The sequence below is a fragment of the Arachis hypogaea genome, chromosome 17, assembly GCF_003086295.3.
Source record: "Arachis hypogaea cultivar Tifrunner chromosome 17, arahy.Tifrunner.gnm2.J5K5, whole genome shotgun sequence".
Lineage (NCBI taxonomy): Eukaryota > Viridiplantae > Streptophyta > Magnoliopsida > Fabales > Fabaceae > Arachis > Arachis hypogaea.
Window position 1 is genome coordinate 30,229,934 of NC_092052.1, and position 19,643 is coordinate 30,249,576.

At 34.9% G+C, this 19,643-nt stretch overlaps 2 protein-coding genes and 1 long non-coding RNA gene across 7 annotated transcripts; 1 reads left to right on the top strand and 2 right to left on the bottom strand.

Annotated features, from left to right (window-relative positions):
* Positions 1 to 459: 459 nt before the first annotated feature.
* Positions 460 to 2,747, top strand: LOC112762554 (uncharacterized). The gene is made up of 2 exons (XM_025808427.3): positions 460 to 660; positions 861 to 2,747. The coding sequence occupies exon 2, from the start codon at positions 898 to 900 to the stop codon at positions 2,605 to 2,607; it is 1,710 nt and encodes a 569-aa protein (XP_025664212.1). The 5' UTR covers positions 460 to 660; positions 861 to 897; the 3' UTR covers positions 2,608 to 2,747.
* Positions 2,748 to 4,695: 1,948 nt separating this feature from the next.
* Positions 4,696 to 6,968, bottom strand: LOC112767118 (uncharacterized). 4 transcript variants are annotated; one of them, XR_011875107.1, is made up of 4 exons: positions 6,618 to 6,963; positions 6,368 to 6,449; positions 5,288 to 5,701; positions 4,696 to 5,016 (listed from the first exon to the last, which is right to left on the bottom strand). It is a non-coding gene; the product is annotated as an uncharacterized lncRNA (long non-coding RNA). The 4 variants fall into 4 exon arrangements; XR_011875105.1 differs by lacking the exon at positions 5,288 to 5,701 and adding an exon at positions 6,129 to 6,275; XR_011875108.1 differs by lacking the exon at positions 5,288 to 5,701.
* A 1,918-nt stretch (positions 6,969 to 8,886) lies between these two features.
* Positions 8,887 to 19,032, bottom strand: LOC112765189 (ribonuclease E/G-like protein, chloroplastic). 2 transcript variants are annotated; one of them, XM_025811070.3, is made up of 14 exons: positions 18,567 to 19,032; positions 17,331 to 17,434; positions 16,806 to 16,987; positions 16,309 to 16,561; positions 15,155 to 16,218; positions 14,718 to 15,035; positions 14,546 to 14,587; positions 13,720 to 13,844; positions 12,761 to 12,908; positions 12,475 to 12,547; positions 11,726 to 11,838; positions 11,228 to 11,347; positions 10,710 to 10,865; positions 8,887 to 9,617 (listed from the first exon to the last, which is right to left on the bottom strand). In XM_025811070.3, exons 1-14 carry the CDS (start codon positions 18,719 to 18,721, stop codon positions 9,438 to 9,440), a joined length of 3,033 nt encoding a protein of 1,010 aa, XP_025666855.1. In that variant the 5' UTR covers positions 18,722 to 19,032; the 3' UTR covers positions 8,887 to 9,437. The 2 variants fall into 2 exon arrangements, with proteins under 2 accessions (XP_025666855.1, XP_025666856.1); XM_025811071.2 differs by having other exon boundaries at positions 16,806 to 17,065; positions 18,567 to 18,975.
* Positions 19,033 to 19,643: the final 611 nt, after the last annotated feature.

Genomic DNA, 19,643 nt, shown 5'->3' on the forward strand with positions numbered 1-19,643 from the left:
TATTTAGTTATTTAAAAATATTATTTATATATTAAAATTAATTATTAAAAATAATTATTATATATAAATATGTGTATAATTTAATTTATTTTTAAGATATATTTTATATTTTAATATATATATATATATATATATATATATATATATATATATATATATATATATATATATATATATATATAATAGTTGGTTTTAGAAAGTGATTTAATGATTTTGGTGCATATAAAAGAATGTTGATAATTATTTTAGATTTGGATTCTCTAAAGTTTGAATTTTACTTTAAAGAGTAAAGTGTGATTTTTCACCATTTATTTTATAGGTAAGACCAAAAATAAATATGAGAGAGAAACCATTCAAGAATAAAAGATTACATTTTATCTTCTAAAATACGAATTTAAAATTTAGAGTATCCAAATTTAATTATTTTACTATAAAGTATAAAGCGAGCGTTTCATTTTTGTTTTCTATGACCATTTTTTTATCTTTAATGTTAGATCTATAAAGATCTGATTTTGAGCTTAAGAAGAAGACACAGCTCATGAAGGCAAGGGACCTTGACCTTATGCGTGTGAGTGAGTGAGCCACATAACACAGCGCGATAGATTTCAGTGATGCGCTTTTGCTCCATTCTTCGTCTTTCAAGGTAGCAACACTAAACAGGTTAGTCACCATAATCTGCATTCAGATCTTGCAAATTTCGAGATTAAAATGTTTCTCTCTTTTTAGCTTTTTTCAGATCCATTACTTCTTGTTCCTCTTCATTGCGTAAACAAAATAAAAAATGAGAACTTTGAACCTTTGGGTGCTATATTCTTGAATTTTAGTTAATTTGGTATTCTTGTTTGTTGATTTTTGTGTAGGATACATATATTGGGGTTGATCTTTTAGGCATTAGAAATGTTGGGTAGGTCTGTGTTTTCCAGACCTGGAAGCTTCAGGCCAGAGAATTTGGGTCACAGTGCATTGGCCATGATTGGGAATGTTTGTTTCTCTGTCTTTGTTGTTGGGGTTTTGGTTTTCACAATTATTGCTGCAACTTATGAACCTGAGGACCCTTTGTTCCACCCTTCAACCAAGATCACCACATTCCTCACTTCTGAATCCAATGCCACTTTCAAGTCCGATAACACTGTTGTTAAGACCGGGGAGGATTTTGTTGCTGCCAACGAGACTGTTTTTGGCTCGATTATTAACATGGAGGATGTTAATAACTCGGCTAATGCTGAATCCGGGGGCGAGGCTGCTACCGTGGCCTCTGAATGTGAGACCACTGGCCCTATTGATTGTAGGGACCCTGAGGTTTTTCATATGTTGATGAGGGCCACAATTGAGAAGTTTAAGGATATCCATTTCTACCGGTTCGGGAAAGCGGTTCCTGGCTCTAATGATAGTACTTGTGATATGGCATGGCGGTTCAGGCCAAAGGAAGGGAAGGCTGCTGCATTTTATAAGGATTATAGGAGGTTTGTTATTCAGAGGGCCGAGAATTGCTCGCTTAGCATTGTTAGCATTGGTGAATATCATAGTGGGTTAAATGCTAGGAAGAGGAAGAAGAATCAGAAACCTGGGCTTGAGAAGGCTCCACCAAAGGTGGATCAGGTGACTGCATTACCTGTTTTTGGTGAGACTAATGTTAATGACAGCCTCCCCGTGGTTGAGTCTGAGAGTTCATTTAGTCATGGTAAATACCTGATATATGTTGGAGGTGGAGATCGGTGTAAGAGCATGAATCATTACTTATGGAGTTTCTTGTGTGCTCTTGGGGAAGCTCAGTACCTAAATCGAACATTGGTTATGGATTTGAGCATTTGCCTATCTTCGATTTACACTTCGTCGAAGAAGGACGAGGAAGGCAAAGATTTCAGATTTTACTTTGATTTTGAGCATTTAAAGGAGGCAGCATCTGTGTTGGACAAGGAACAGTTTTGGACAGATTGGAATAAGTGGCACGAAAAGGATGGGATGGGTCTTCATCTTGTGGAGGATTACAAAATCACACCGATGAAGCTCAAGGAAGTGAAGGATTCTTTGATCATGAGAAAGTTCGGTGAAGTTGAACCGGATAACTATTGGTACAGGGTCTGTGAGGGAGAGACAGAATCCGTCGTTAAAAGGCCGTGGCATTTGATATGGAAATCGAAGAGGTTGATGGATATAGTGTCCGCAATAGCTTCAAGGTTGAACTGGGACTATGATGCTGTTCATATTGTGAGAGGGGAAAAGGCGAGGAACAAAGAGCTTTGGCCAAATCTTGATGCGCATACCTCCCCGGACGCACTTCTCTCAACCTTGCGGGACAAGATTGACGATGGAAGGCACCTTTACATTGCAACAAATGAACCCGATACTTCCTTCTTTGATCCCCTGAAAGATAAGTATACCACTCATTTTCTTGATGAATATAAGGATCTTTGGGATGAAACCAGTGAATGGAACTCAGATACGACAAAGCTCAATAACGGTGTTCCGGTAGAATTCGATGGTTACATGAGAGTCTCCATTGATACAGAAGTTTTCTTGAGAGGTAAAAAGCAGATTGAAACTTTCAACGATTTGACCAGTGATTGCAAGGATGGTATCAATACCTGTAATGTTCAAACAAACTAAAATATCTGAGAAACTTGAGATTCCAATGTTTTGGTTGAGATATACTTGTACTTTTAGTTGCTATTTGTGTTGAATTTGAGAGTTTGTAACCACAGTTACTAGTCCCTAGCAATGAGGAGTAAAAACGTTTTGTATTGTAAGAGTAGTGTTTACTTTTCTACTTGGAGATTTTTGAAGTCCTTTTCACCTTCTTTCGTTGACTCTATAGATCTAGATTGAAGTCTTTTTGGTGCCTAAATCTTTCATCTGAGAAGTTTAAGTGTCACGTAAATGGTCAAACTCGTTTATACTACTATAGTATTTTTTTATTTATATTGAATAGATACAAAGTAAATCCTTTGTTTTATATAAGTTTATCATATTTTCATTCCTTTTCCTCTTGCTAAATCCATACCGATTCTCTGGATATTCAATGATTTGAATGGTTTTTTGGAAAAATCTTTTATCATAAAAGACAACATAGAAACTAAGGATATATAGTAGTATTCTTGTTACCATTATGACATATATCTTTTCAATATTTGGCTAAGGTTTGTGGTGGGTACAGGCAGGGTAGGTTGATGATTATGTAGAAAATCATGTGTTAGTTAAGCTTTCACTATAATACTAAAAGGAAATCTTAAGGGGTATACTTAGGTGAACTTAAATGCACACAAAACATCAATTTTCATCAAACTACTCTTTTCACTATTGATGTCAATCTTTTGATTTATTTATAAGAAAACTGGGCCATTGATAAGAATAAAGCTAAACATTCAAAAGGACAAAAAGATCTTGTGGCTTTGTTTTTGGTAATAGGCTTCCACAAAGTAGATGCAAGCACCAAGCTCCATCCCAACAAAAATACTAAATTATATAGGGAAATTTCATAAATTACGTCGACGAAGAAAAGTTAAACTAGAAGAGGAATCTCTCACTAAGTGGGGTCCTTCCAAAAGATAATTCGAACTCGATTATCTACCTCGAAAGAAAGCAAAGATCTAAAAGTGGTATAACCTTAAGCAACATATAATTAGATCTAGTTATGAATAAAGTTGAATCCCCCAACAAAAAAAAAAAAGTAAAATGTTTGATGTTGTTTTTATGAACATTATTCTTAGATCATTAATTAGTATGGAAAAGTCTCTTGATAACAAAATAAGTATTTTAACAAAATAATTGCTCTCTTGATAACTCTCTTTACTCCTTTGGACACTATGAAAAGGGACAATACATTTACGAAAAATAAACCAAGAAAACTTGACAACATGAACCAAAAGCAAAAGACTTCGTCTTGGTTTGGAAAAGCTTTCTAAAAATACAAATTTTTTATTTTATTTTTGATAAATTAAAAAGACAATATGCTTATACTTACAATTTTTAAAAAGTATCGTACTTTTTTTGAAAACATCAAAGATAGAATTTTTTAAAAGATATCGTACTTTTGAAAACATCAAAGATAGAATTTTTTAAAATTAACTTGTACTTATTAAAATTAAAAAGTTTAATATAATCTCGTACATTATTATAATATTTTTAAATTTTAAAAATTATTTTACCAAACATGATTATTATTGCTTATGCTTATTAAAAATTATTTTTAATTTAATTTACTAAACATATATGTTACAACTTTAAAAAAAAGTTTAATTACTCTATTGGTCTCTATAGTTTCGCAAAATTTTCAATTAGGTCCCTATACTTTTTTTCCTTTTAATTGAGTCCCTATACGTTAATTTTTTTTCAATTTAGTCCCTACTAACGTTAAACGTCAAAAAAATGTTAGTGGATTGTGAAATTATTTTTATACCCTTATGGACCTAATTGAAAAGAAAAAAAATATAAGGACTTAATTGAAAATTCAGTAAAACTATAAATATTCAATGAAAGATATTCCTATAATCCCTATTCAATGATTCTAAGACATGAAAAATATTCCTATATAATCCCTTTTATTTTGTTACTATCATTCTTTTACTTATTTATATACAAATTATACCAAAAGTACTTTTTTTTTTTTTTACTTTCAAAATACCTTATCTTAAGAACCTAAAAAAAAAAAGAATGGAATTGGAATTGGAGCTACCAAAAGAAGAATGCACACAAAAGTAATGACAACATAATAAACTTTACATTAATACTTAAGAGCATACTTACATCTAGTTTGGAATTGGAGGAATGCATCCACCAATTGATATTGTATACAAATAAGCAATAATCGATGTAAAATAAAATACTACAATTTTGTGTGCGCCCTTTAGCAAATGGGCAAAAGATTATCACTATGAAAATCCATGCTATGCCTAATGAATGCAAAATTGGGTGACTTCAATTCAATAGGTAGCTACTCATGTCTGTCTAAGAACTTCTCTATAATGACTGAGAATGTCGCAAAGCCAGCACAACCAGCACATGCTACTTTTGGACCACCTACAATCACAAACCAACACCAAAGCATTCTGAAATAAAGGCAGAGAACATATTTTTGAACTAAACAAGAAACATTTAAATCTTAATTGAAAACAGTGTATTCATGCCACATTTAGGATCAGAATAATTATAGTTCTTCAGATCATCCTGAAAAATTTTAACCCATTTTTATCCTCCAACCAAACATACTCTAGTATTAAATTTTTAAGGTAATTTGCACGTTCACAACTACAGATTATGTCAGAGGCAGAGCAAAACTTGAAATCAATACCTTTCTAAGTTTATCAATCTCCCAAACAGAAGCATAAGACTAGAGATAGGACTTCAAATCAATGGCTAGCCACAATTTTGTTCAACGGTTATCTAAAGGTTTAGGACCTTACCACCTAAGAATGCAAAATCCTTAGGCTTCAGTTGCCACTTCTCATGTATAAACACATTCTTCCAAGCACCAAAAACGTCAAGAAACTAAATTTATAAAGCAGAAATTAATCCAACTATTAGCCCTTCTAAGGAGCTATGTTACATGCAATTAGAGCTACAAAGCTTTGATTCATAATTAGGTAAAAGAGAGAAGAAAACTTATCCCATTCATGGCATTCTGCTCACTATCGGTCAAACCCAAAAACTCCAATTCCCTTGGCTCAAATACTCTTTGAAAGATACGAGTGCAATACAATACATCCTTAATTTTGAAGAATCCATGGATCATAGCCATCAACAAAATTTAGAATATAAATTTAGAATATAATTTGAGAAATAAACAGAAGTTGCAAATAATTAAGCAAAACTGAAACTGAACTACAAATTCACACAACTTAAGAATTCACAGCTTGAGAGTCAGGAACTGAAAAAAACTGAAAAAAAATAACACAATACGAATAGAACACTCCTAAAACATTCAGCTTCTCCTTATTCCCAATCTCAGTCAATCAATTCTTCCTAAAAAATAAAGAGATTAAAATGGGACACCAAGATGAAGAAGAAAGGTTAAAATATCATCATATCTAAAATATCATTAACTATGTTGATCAATTAACTGGCTACACAAAAGATAAGAAAATATAACAAACACCACAGGTAAAGAGTAATCACAGCTAATTCTTAAATACTTGATATTAGTCCTTCACTGAGTCAGCATCGAAAGATGGACGATGGCAAACAAATGAGGGAGGTGCAGATATTATTGAAACATTTTTGGTAATCCAGTTTTACATTGAAAATCGGAGCCTCCAAGTTCGAATTGTTTTCCCCCAATTCTGAAACCAAGACAATGTGAAAAAATCGAACAAGGAGGTGAAAGAAGAAGTTGTAAATACAGAAAAGGGGAATGAAAATCAATGTCTCTCACCGTAAACTTACACTTGAGGAACAATCAATTCCTTCTGGAACTACCGCAACCGAAGAAAATAAACAAGCGAGTTTTCGATTTCCTGCAGAAGAAGAAAACGTAAGGAAGGAGAGAAAAAGAGATGAATCAGAGAAGCTATAGCCAGCAGATAGAAACGAACATCAAAATTGGATTCATCGCTGCAAGGTTGCAATGAGGAGAATCAAACGCACCCAGTTCCAGCTCTGATTAACTTTGTTTAGTTTCTCACCTAAATCTGGTTTCCCTGTCGCATGAGACGGAAAAAGCTTCCCGATTTCAGTTCCTAGGCTCTGCAGAAATGCGAATCTATGTCTAAAATCCAAATAATGGCGACATTTCAGAGCTTCTGTCTCCGACTATGGCTGTCAAATCCAGTCGGCCACGATCGTCCCTATAATGAGAAAGACACTGAAGACAAAGAAGAAGAATAGGGAAGGGTAGAGAAGGAGCTGGTTGTTCTGGTTTCTTTTCTGATAGAACGAAAATGGTGAGAACGAAGGTAAGAGAGAGAGGCTGGTGTAGAGGAGGGAGACGGAAATGTGGAGGAAGAGTAAAGGGTTAATTTTGTCTCTCTCAAAATAAAAAGGGAGACATAATTTATGAATTTAAAAAAATTGAGAGAATATTCAATTTAGGAATAGAATATTCCGTTAAATCAAACGCTTTTGTTACGGTAAGGATTTAATTGAAAAAAAAAATTTGTGCAGGAATCCAATTAAAAGGAAAAAAAGTATAGGGATCTAATTGAAAATTTTGTAAAACTATAGGAACCAACAGAGTAATTAAACCTTAAAAAAATTATATTTTAAAAAGAGGTAAATACCAAATCGGTACCCGAAAGATTTTGACGCTGACAAAATGGTACCTGACTTTTACTATTGACAAAATAGTCCTTAAAAAGTTTTAAAATTTGAGAAGCGTGTCCTCAAACTCGCCGGAGCAAATCTCCGGCAAGCACAATGCTAACGTAGCCGCCGTAACTTGGCAAACCACCCCCAAACCCTAATCCCTCCTCCCCATCGCAGCCCCCTTTCCTCTCCCTCCCCAATGCACACTCCCCCCTCCCTCTCCATCGCAACCCCCTACCCAATGCACACTCCCTCCCCATCGCAGCCCCCCTTCCGTCTCCTTCCCCATTGCAGCCCCCTCTCCAACGCACACTACCTCCTTCCTTCTCCCTCCCCAATTGCAGCAGCAGAAGCCTCAATAACAGCAGAAACAACACCATCAGAACCCAAAACAGAACCAATAGAAGAACCTGCACATTCAAAACCTAACCTTGCTTGTTCCTCCTTCTCTCTTTTCCCTCATTCCTTTCTTCTCTTATCGGAGGACCATAACAATAACAATATCTATTCACACACACAGACATTTACACAAACACATAACCTACATATATAAATATAAAGAGAGAAAGAGAGAAAGGCTGAGGGGCTGAGGAGATGCGGCTATTCCAGGCCTTGTTGTCGCTCCGATGGTGGTGGCAATAGTCCTTGATAGTGCTCTTGCCGTTGAAGTTGCTATTGCTGTTGAGGTTGTTGCTGCGATAGGAAGGAGAGAAAAGTGTGCGTTGGAGTTGCTGCTGTTGTTGTTGCTGTTGATGTTGAGGTGGTTGTTGCTGCGAGTGGTAGTGGAGGAAGGGAGGGGGGAATGTGCATTGGGGAGGGGGTGCGATGGGGAGGGAGAGGGAAGGGGGCTGCGATGGGGAGGGAGAGGGAAGGGGGCTGCGATGGGGAGGGAGTGTGCATTGGGTAGGGGGAGGGTTGCGATGGAGAGGGAGAGGGAGGGAGGGGAGTGTGCGTTGGGGAGGGAGAGGGGAGGGGGGTTGCAATGGGGAGGGAGAGGGAGGGGGAGTATGCGCTGGGGAGGGAGGGATTAGGGTTTGGGGGTGGTTTGCCAGGTTACGGTGGCCACTTTAGCATTCTGCTTGACGGAGATTTGCTCCGGCGAACTTGGGGACACGCTTGTCAAATTTTAAAATCTTTTAGGGACTATTTTGTCAATAAGAAAAGCCAAGTACCATTTGGTCAGCGTCAGAATCTTTCGGGTACCAATTTGATAGTTACCTCATTTTAAAAATCAACTTTTATAAACTACATTTTAAAAAATAAAAACTTTACCAAACTAAATTTTCGTATTTGATTTTTTGCGGCAAGCAGGGTATTTGTTTATTTCAATTGGTCGGTATTAATCAATCAACTAAAAAATTAAAAAAAAAAAAGAAAGAAAGAGGCGGATATTCAGCATTGTGTGACCGGTAATACTAACGTTATTGGAGCAATATGTCACAATAAAGTGTTCTTTCACCAAAGCTTCAAAGCTTCCTTTCTCTTGTGTTCTCTTGTATTCTTAGCTTTCTTACTAAGTATTGAGGGTTAGGCTGACTTGGTCTTAGCTCAAGAGGTTGAATAAATCTGAGTGCCGACACGGTAGCGTTGGAGTATGTCTAAGGCCGTGACAAATAGACCAATAGTTATGAGAGGACAGAGAAGTTATACATTACCATAAAATTGTGAGAAATTGAAAGACTAATGTACAAAAAGGTGGCACAGAAAACATTGACAGGGTAACTGGTCTTCCAGTTTCGTAGGTTATACAAATTTACAAACGCCATTCCATTGAATGACTCTGCTCAAGCTATTGTTCATTATGAAGAAAGCCAGCAGCCCCTGAACAAAATCTGATTTTTTTTCTTAATTTTTTAAAAAATAATATCCTTACTCAGACTGCTAGTTAATCTTCTCATTATTTTTGTAGATAACTAGTGAAGTGAATGCCTACTTTGGCTAGAAACTACTCATGAAATGAACCGTTACAAATTGCAATTTACAACCAAAATTTTCTCACAAGTGGATGGTATATGTCTGCCTCAAAGCTGTTCCCTGTAACTTCACCCTCAAAGGTCTAATCAAATCTGTTTACGATCTTCGACCTGCAGCTGCAGTTTTCTTCATCCTAACATGATATATATAGCATAAACAAAAAAAATGTATACAAAGGGGAAGAATAAGCCTGTTTCAAGAACCACCCCAGGGGAAAAAAGGGATATTTATTTTCCCCTAGCTTTTGATTTCTTAACTGGAACAATTGTCAACTTTTGGCCAGGTTTTTTGGTACTGGCCTTTGAGGATCTCAGCATTGAAATTGGAGCTTGATGCTGGTTTTTCTCTCCTTTGTCATCTATAAATGGTTTAACCTCGAATGCTCCTCTCGTGAACCCTCTAGCAACCTGAAGGATTAAAAACAGCCTGTCAATGTAATCTTCAGCAATGTTATATATGTATCTGAAAATAATTGATACATCAATGGCAAGCAAAGCAGTTCTTTATCTCACCCAAAACCATATTTAATAGGATTTACCACAAATATCATAGATGGAACAAAGGGAAAAGAAATGGCCCATCAAATAAAAAATCCAACTAAAAGCTTTTTAATTCCTAATCCTTCAAAGAGTTTCTGACTTAAAACTGTAGATGAACCCCCATCAGATTGCAGCCTGCTCGTATCCACTTAAATTGATGAATTTTAATTCAGATATAGTGGCTTGTAACTTCTGAAAATTAAAAAAATTCACCACCCGTTTCTCATTAAAAGAGTGAGCAAGTGCACGAGCCACCTGCCTAGTCGGGTCAAAGAGTTCACTCCCCTTTCAGAAGAATTTAAACCTGTAACCTTCGGATCACAAGGCAGCAACGTTACTATTGTGCCAAGGGCCGTCCTCCCCTCTTTGCTTCATGGAGGGTACATGCATCATTAAATGTATATCTAGTACAGAATCAAACCTAAACTACCTTGCCTAAACATATGTGCAATTCAGTGACTCTACATACTTGTCCCCTTATTTCAAAAAGGATTGTACGGCTGCCAGTTTTTCATGTCACAAGTATTGCCTACAGGCTCTCATTTGAAACCTTGCATGATCAACTTGGGGTTAAGTCATTGCCATTTAAGCGCTTGTTCGTATACCTTAAAAGGTTACTCTCCAGCTTCATAGTTAGTTTTGCACCCTTTCAGAGACATGTTATATTTCCATGTTGAAACTTATTTTGGGTCAAGACTTTAAACCCAGACCAGATGTCACAATGCAACATTACCATTTTGCTGAAACTCACCCCATTTATCTTCATCGAATCAATTTTGTATAAATAACCGGCACTAAAGTAATAAACAAAAGACAAGATGTTTTGTTTTGTAAATAGTGGGCAGTGAGGGGATTCCTCCCACACTTTGTGATGTAAATCCATTTCCTTAAGCAATAGCAGGTTATTTAATAAAGTAAGCTTAAAAAATTATTAAAAAGAAATTTGTTGATCATTTGTACCTTTAAAAGAATCCAGACTTTGAGGGAACTACTCAATGTTGCAAGCCTTGTCTTTTTCCCTGAAGTTAAGTACTCACACATATGATGGTCAACTCTCAGAATAAATTTTGGCCATGACTTGGGGCTTATACTGTCTGCCTTAATGTCCAATGTTGCCTGAGATATCACAGTAGAAACAAGAAACCACACTCACTACAAGGATAACAAGCTAACAAGATTAAGGGAAGTGGATAAAACATTGTTAAAATCTAAATAAATGATTGATGATTCGCCAGTAACTATAAGGAGAAATAGTACAAAGATAAAATATTACAACAAGTGACATGCACCAAGACAAATTCATAAGGAGATGCCGAAATCCATCTGACAGAAAACATAAACCTAGTTGATTCCAGGTGCTCAAGGAATTATAATATAAATTAGAGCTTTTGAAAGTTTTTTTTTTAATTCTCTTTCTGTTTCTTTTTGCATCATCTTACGGCTGAAACATAATTTTCGGATTGAAAATGTCTACTTACAATAAACCGACAGATTTGTTGTTCAATTTTGGAGAAGGATGTCTCTAAAGCTTCAACCCTGCCTGTGGCATGGCAACAAGCACATGGTTCGCTAATCATGAATGTCACACTTGGTCGAACCTGCCAAACATCAGTAAAGCCTTAAATTATTTTAATAACCTTGAATAAAACAATAATCAGAAATTCAGAATCAGAGGACAATGAACTTTGAAAAGTTGTAATCTATGCATTATTCTTTTTCAAACCATAGTTGTTTTCTTTTTTGGATTTGAGGCAACTAGAAAGGATCATGTTCAGTAAAATAACACAAATGAAGTGAAGTTGTCACATTGATTGAGAAATTAAATAAAGCCATAATAAATCATTGGAAGAATCATGAAACGATCTATCTATTTCTAAATTTGTCAATTATTTTTCCTTTTTGAAAAATCAACTATGGCATAGTGGCAACATCAAAGTAGAATCATCATCATGGTACACTAAAATACAACGGCATACCCTCTTTCGTGTTATTTCCATGAGTCCATGTCTTGACAATTCAGAGACTTTCACCATGGATTTGTCTCTCTCAACAGCTTTCTTGACTTCTTCGTATACCAATCTTTTATTTGCTGATAAAGATTGCAAATTCAAGAAATATTTATTTGTATGGACTACATTAACAACAGGAAATGCCAATTCCGAGTGGCACAAAAGGTGAACATCTTTAATCTAAATATCATTGCTTTACTTGAAATTTGAAAATATCACTCCATGAAAATATGTTGTGAGAGCAACAGTTGAAAAAACTTTATATCTCTTGTAGCATTAGTAACATTTTAACTAGAAAGTCCCAAAATAACCCAATGTCTGTTTTTTGTGGTATAAGGGCAACCACATACTGAAATGCAAAGCTTAGGTCAACCAACTACTAGTGTCAATTTACTTCTTTTTTTCCCAGCAAAATATTTCCCCTTACATTGGTTTTCCATTTGCTTACAAATTTGAAACACTATGTGAAACACTATGACAATCCAGAATTATGCATATATGAATTACACATTCATGACCTACAGAATAAGTTCGCAAATTGTGCAGTGAGGCACAACAAAAAAAAAAAAGATTAAGCAGACAGAAATATTTTAGGCAATGATTTTTGTACTCAAATCAGTGATATTAAATATATTCTAAAGTATATTTGAGATCTCGTAGCTTGTATGACTTGCTGTATAATTCCATTGCACAAAAAGTGGGAGATTTCTATTTACCTTCATCTGTCATGTCAATGAAATCTACTACAATGATCCCTCCAATGTCCCGTAATCGCAACTCCCTTGCAATCTATAATACATTGTTTTAATTAAGAGCTTGAATTGCAGAGTTTATGCGAAATAATGTCTCAAGATAAAAGGAAAAGAAATCCTATATTCTTTTTCAATGTAAATATAGAATTATCTAAATCTCTGTGCCACAAGTGTTAATGTACTGTCAATCATCCTAAAGCATTTGTGAAGTACAGATAAATAATAATTAATAGAATGACATCTAACATACTCGTTTTGCAGCTGCAAGGTTGACATCTAAAATAGCTTTCTGCTGTGATGTTCCATGACCAAACATCCCATGTCCTCCATTCACATCAATAGAAACTAATGCCTCAGTTTGTTCAATGATTAAAGAACCTCCATTAGCAAGTGGAACCCTATAAAATGATCAATACAAGTTAGAAATGTTATCATTAAGCTTTTCAAGGATGCCTAGATCAGTTGACATTTGTCATTTTATATAAGAATATTGGCTAAGAGAATGTCGATCAAGGTTTGGGCTTTCGCTTTCGTTTCTTATAATATTCCACTGAAAAGTAATTCAAGAAAGGAGAAATTTAAAGGCAGGAAAGACACTTTTTCAATTGATCATTTTGAAATAAAAGAACTTTTTTTTACTCTCTATAAACTCACTTGCTATAGAGTTCTGCCTTTGTTGTTTCTGAATATTTTCTTAAAAGAGGAATCCACATGACTTGAAGTCTGGAACTTAGAAGGCTACTCTTGCATATTTTTATGGTTTATTTGTTGAGTTTTTTGAAAGTCGTATCCTCTGAACTGCAGTTGTTCAGTTTGATAAAAGACTTAAAGTAATGAAAAATTAAATAAATATTAGATTAAAACTATAGCTACAAAGCTATAGTACTGCAGCGCCCTTCAAATAAGGAGGTTCATTAGAAATCAAAACCAAATTTTCTTCAGCAGTTGTATTTGGCTATTGACAAAACTCAGTTATGATTTTTCTCATATAAAACCAGTAATTACATGATTAACATCCATTACTTTTTATCATCAGCTTAAAAATTTCCCAAATAATCCTCTAGAATATTGTATGTCACTAGGTTAGTTTCATATGATGAGTCAAAATACATATCTAGAAGATGGGAAGGAAAGAGAATAAACAATAACACACTAGAAGCCACACATGATGATTAATATTAAGTAAGAAGAGAAGTAACAATATTTCACCTTTTCTTAAGGATATTGTCAATCTCTCCCTCAATGTTGAATTCATCAAAAAGGGGAACCTTTTTATCATACAGCTCTACTCGATCACATAGATCAGGGGCCATTTCCTGCAGGTAATTGGTCACCTGAGGCTCAACGGAAAAGGTCAAAATCAGCAAATCAGAATTATCATATCCGTTTTATGCTGAATCTTATATTAGTCACCAATACAAGTGTTGCAAATTGCAACGCAAAAGATATTACTATTCATATACGTCATGAAAACACTTATCTCAAAAGTTAAGCTGATAAAAGGAGGCATATGTATAGTTATATCTCTAACACACCCCTTAGCAAAAGCCACTATTGGGTTTGAAGCATGATTATGCATAAACCCTTTTTTTTTTCCTTTGTAGTTTGCCTTATGTTGAATTTCTTTTTTTGGGGATAACAAATATCGAACTCTAAACCTTTTGGTAATAGAAGCTCATGAAACCATTTATCCCAAAAGCTAAGTTGATAGGAGGAGCCATATAAATAGTTATATCTCTAACAATATAGAAGTAGCATTATAAGATTAAAACAACTGGTTCAGCATACTAATATAGAAGTAGCATACTAATGATAGAGTTCTTCTCGTTTTCCAGGCTTTGACTGGCAATTGATGACAGACCAATCTAGGACAGCCTATCCTACATTTGGGTTTGCAAACTATTGGTAGCAGAGAATTACTCAACTCTTCTAGATTACCTCTATCAATGGAGGTAGAAAAAGCCAATTTTGTTTAAATGCACAAACTGGTCTGCTACATGGAAACTTAACATTCTGCAATTAGCTGAATAATTACCTCATGAAATGTTCTTGGAGAGTCAACCACCATCCTGTTAACCTGAAGTATATCATAAAATGTATTCAGGATACAGAGTGCTAACCTGGACTTTCTTTCTGATATACATAGATACAATTAAAAAGCTATAAGATCTTTTGGAAAGTGACATAAAATTAGCAACATAACTAACATTTTCATTGAAATAATCCTGAACCACTGAGAGAGTCTGACCCATTGCCCGGTGTAAAATAACAGGAACAGCTCCTTCCACACCTTCATCCGCAGCAAGAGCAGCAGATTTTGCATGTTCGACTATATTTTTCCATGTTGAGAGCAAACCTTCCAAGTCTTTGTGCAGCTCTTCTAAAGAATGACCAGCAGCAACAGTTCTTAAAGTGAGACCAAAACCCTTAGGCTGCAGTGTCTTTGCAATAACTTTCAACCTTGTTCGCTCAACACCAGAGATCTTTTTGGAGACTCCTATTTTATCACAACGTGCAATCAACACCTGCAGGTGAAAGAGTTTAATTAAGCAATACATGAAATGATAAAAAAAAATTATGAGAAAGAACAAGAATGCTATAGAATCAAGCTTTACAGAAGGTGAATGCATAAAAATACACATACCCAGAATCTACTTCTTAGTTTAGGATAAGCCGTCAGAGTGGGACCCTTAGTACCAAGGCCCTCTTTAACAACTTGGACAATGATTTTGGTTCCCTTGCGAACTTTGATCCATTTGTTTTCTTCAGAAGCCACATGAACTGCTTTCTCTGTATCTTTCGTTTGTAATATATGAGAGTTGACTGAACCATTCATGCCAAAACCAAGAAGGCTGTTGCTAGTTTCGTCTATATGGATTTCACTTCCCTCTAGGTCATCCTCAAAGTCAGCTTCTACTTCATCATCAATCAAGCTACCATTCACATTTTCCTTAAGAACTTCTGTAATATAAAAATCATCCTCTCCTTCATGCTCATCATAGGCATTGTGTACAGATTTTAAGCAACCATCCTCACAATAGATGTCTGATATTCCATCAGAGACATCAGCATCATGAGACTCATGATCATTTTTATCCTTGATATCAAGTTTTTGCTTCTTCGTCTTTTGACGAAATGGTGGGAATATAAATGGCTCCCTGTTTTGCTTAATGTCCATAAGGGCAGGTCTAGAACTCCCAATATTCACAAAAGCCCCACCCATATGAGGAACAAGTTTTGAGACTACCCCAACATATACACTGTCACACTGCACATTACTCTTGACAGGTTCCAATAATAACTCAACCAATTTATCATTTTCCAATACTGCAATTCTTTGCATAGTACATATTGAAGAGTTAATAAGTATAACAGTAGAAACAGGATCTTTTGAAGTTACATTAGTACTGTCTTCAGGCAATAATTTTTCTGTATCAACCAACTTCACTGGCTCTTCTACAGTGTTATCAGTTTCAACTTCATTGGATTCCTTTCTATCCTTAGAGACAGAAAAACGGGGTGAAAGGAGTAGCCAGGGTTCCTCCAGAGGCTGGTAATTCTCAGAAAGAATATTAGTAGAATGTGAATCCTCATCATCCATGCTCTCCATGTCCATATTGTCATCATCGTAGTACAATTGATCTTCCAAACTGAATATATCTGACTTTAACACGTCATTTTTAAAGAGACTCACAATCTCTCCATCATCTGTCAAACCACTGGAAGCATTTGAGTGTTCAGAAAACATATTTGCAAAATCCAATATATTTATAGTATTGCAAAAAGATGTAGAAGTACCTTTGACTGGTAAATGACTAGATGGATGCTCTGGGAAATATGTTTCCTCTATCCAGGGGAACCAAGTATGAGCTGAAGACATATGGGAACTAGTCCTAATCCACACATCCCTCACCATAACTTTATTTTCACCAAGGAATGTAAGGGGTACTGACAGAGAGAATGCTGGTCCTGGCTTCCAAATAACATTGCTTGAGGATTTTGATTTTCCCTTAATGAAATAATTATATTTGAAGTTCAAGCCCGAAGCAATCTGTGAGCACAAAGTTACAATCGAGTTACTAACTCATGAAAAATATGCATTTCAATTTTCATTCAGATTTTAAGAAGATTGTAGTTTCATATAAACCTATATATAAACACAAGGGGCATTGATCTGGACGATACAAAACTTAGTGGCAATTAAAACTCACCATTATTGTTGCAACAAATCTCAGACATTTCTACTGACACAAAAGCAGAAAAAAAAAATAAACAGGATTAAACAGTTAAATTACCTCAAATTCAGCTTTCCATATATTTGCATGTTCCGTAGGAGACATTAGAACAGCTTTCTTTGGTTTCCAGCAGCCCAATACAGCTGGGTCACCGGTTATGTACAGAAGGTGACCATCTTCTAAATCAGCTTCTACAGTCCAAATAATCTTGCATAGTTCATCAACATTTTTGGTTTGCTTCCCTGAGATATCAGATTGTCAAGATTCAATATTCATTCTATGCTGAGGAGAAATCACACATAAATGCAGAAAGGCAGATGCTGCACCCACACGGAATCCATAAGGCTGTTAGATCCCTTATTTGTTAGTCCGCAAACATGTATAAATACAGTACCCTTCCATTATATAGAGTAAAGCACCTAGTGGTTTATATTGCAAATCCTATGATTGCAAAAGTACAATATCTTAACATGAAGCACATAATCGGAATCGTGACCCTGTGATTCTGTGACAAGCCAAACACAAAATAGATTCCACTGATATATATCCGTAAACTCCTTGTAGGAAAAATTATGATTGAATTACCTTTTGATGCTGGCAAGGCTGTTAATCTTCTCACTGATTTGTGATTCTTCATACAGTATATGATCCTGTATACGCCATGCAGTGGTATGGGATGGCATATGTCCCTGTCCAAATAATATGATATATAAGCACAACCAAGATCTAACAAAAGAAAAAAAAGGAGCAGGGTGTTGACGCTATAAAGAGCGTCCATATGTCAAGAGTGTAGGTCACCCTAAACTACATTCAGTTCTTAATGTAAACCATATATCGGGTATATGGATTAAATTAACTACCAAGTGGTCAACATAACTATTTGCTGTTCTCAGCCAAAATTATGAGTGATGTGACACAGGTAATGAATTTTAGTAACCAAGAGCACTGCTTTCTTTCAACACATTAATCATATGATGAAATATAAACAATGAGACCAACTCTAATTCAACACATGTAGAATCTAAAGCTTATAACTATCCAAATATCTAAGATGGTGAGATTGCAATGAGCATCAATTTCTATCAACTATAAAGGAAAGCCTCTCTTAAAATACATCCATCACAATATTCTTTTTCTTTTCCCTTTTTTTTTTCCATAGCAAACTAACTACAACAAAAAATACGCATGTTTGAGTAGGCGGGACATGAAAAGTGCAAAAAATCAAGTGTGGAAAACACTTCAAATTGCTTCGTACTACAAAATTGCAGTAATGTTGAAAGGGAAAGCACAAGACGTTTACATTCCAAATCAGGAACTCCATATAGAACAAAGTTAATTCAAATTCGTTTTCCACCCTTAACCAAGCAACTATGAGTGAAAATCTAAACCCTTTTCATCTAGCCCCATATTGTCTCTCCTCTCAGTTTTCCACATTTCCATCTCATACATGCATAGGAAAGTAATAATTCCCTCTCGGGTAAAAATCATGTAAACCTCCCACAAAACACTATTGTGCAAAGATTGCATAAACCTTGTGCTGGAAACTAAACACAAACCATTCCAATATAGGCTGAGCTACAGTATTCCTCATAATCTGGAAGAAATAGAGAAAGCTTCTATACAACATGCAAGAGATTGATAATAACATCAAAATGCACAAGGCATCACAACATGAATTGATATACCATCCCACGATACAAATATATAATCAAGGGAAATTCAGAAAGAGCACAGCAATAATTATCAAAAAAACAATGACACACCCCCTCAGAGACAACACATCAAACAGGTGGTGTGTAGAAAGAAAAAAAAAAAACTTACAGTGAGAGGAACCTCTTTGGAGGAAACACAAAAGGGGTATAGAAAAAAGGACTACTAGCACAGCGAAAAAGGTGCTGGTGGCGGTAGTGAAGATGATGATGATGATGATGATGATGGTGATGGTGCATCAAACCAAGTTCAGCAATGAGCTCCATGAAAACAACATGAAACCCCCCACTTGGGTAAAAAGTGCTACAGTGGGCACAAGAGGTGATATATGAGAGTTAGAGCGTGCAATTTCATCACTTGGGGGTCGCGGAGGATTGAAGCTTCGAAAGGGTAAAGCAAAAAGTGTTCCTTTAAGTGTTGGTGTTGTTATTGTTATGAAATGCTATGTCTCAATGGATAACATACTAAGATAAGGAAATGGTAGTGGTGCTGGGGACGGGGTGCTATGCTCTTTGCTGATACCTGATACCTGATACCTGATACTCTCATATACCCTGAAGATAATGGTTTACTTGGCGCCTTCTGTGAGTTGTTTATTTATATATTTTATATTTTTATTTATTCACTCAAATATAGACGTTTACAATGTCTTTTTTTTTAAGATATTTTTTAATAATTAAAATTTAACATTAAATTTTAAATCAGTCTAAATTAATATTATTTTTTATAAAAAAATAACTAAAATACTTTTATTTCATATATATATATATATATATATATATATATTTTAAAAACCCTAAAAATTCTAAGTTTATAACGACAGAGAAGTAAAACATTAGAATTTAAAATTCTCAAAATTAATATATATAATAGGAATATTTTAGTTATTTTTTATAATAAGGGTATTATAGTTATTTTTTATAAAAAAATATAATATTAATTTAGATTAGTTCAAAGTTTAATTCACTATTTTTTCGGTCAAATTAATTTGTCTGGTCTAATTTTAATAAAAATGACACGATTTAATCGATTATATGTGTTAAATTTTAATTACTAAAAAATATATTTAAAAAAAAAGTTTTAGATATCTTTATCTGAATAAATTCTTTATTCATAAACTATCATTTATTCTCATAAATATTCATAATGCAAACAATTTTATAAATAAATAAAAAAAATTAACGTTGT

Bases quoted from the DNA above. Each gene is read 5' to 3' on its own strand.
- LOC112762554 (XM_025808427.3), top strand. From the start codon at position 898: ATGTTGGGTAGGTCTGTGTTTTCCAGACCTGGAAGCTTCAGGCCAGAG.
- LOC112765189 (XM_025811070.3), bottom strand. From the start codon at position 18,721: ATGGAGCTCATTGCTGAACTTGGTTTGATGCACCATCACCATCATCAT. The intron at 16,219-16,308 runs GTACTTCTACAT...GTGGTTTGACAG, and splicing joins TAGTCATTTACCAGTCAAAG to ATGATGGAGAGATTGTGAGT. The intron at 12,548-12,760 runs GTATGTTAGATG...AATGTATTATAG, and splicing joins ACCTTGCAGCTGCAAAACGA to ATTGCAAGGGAGTTGCGATT.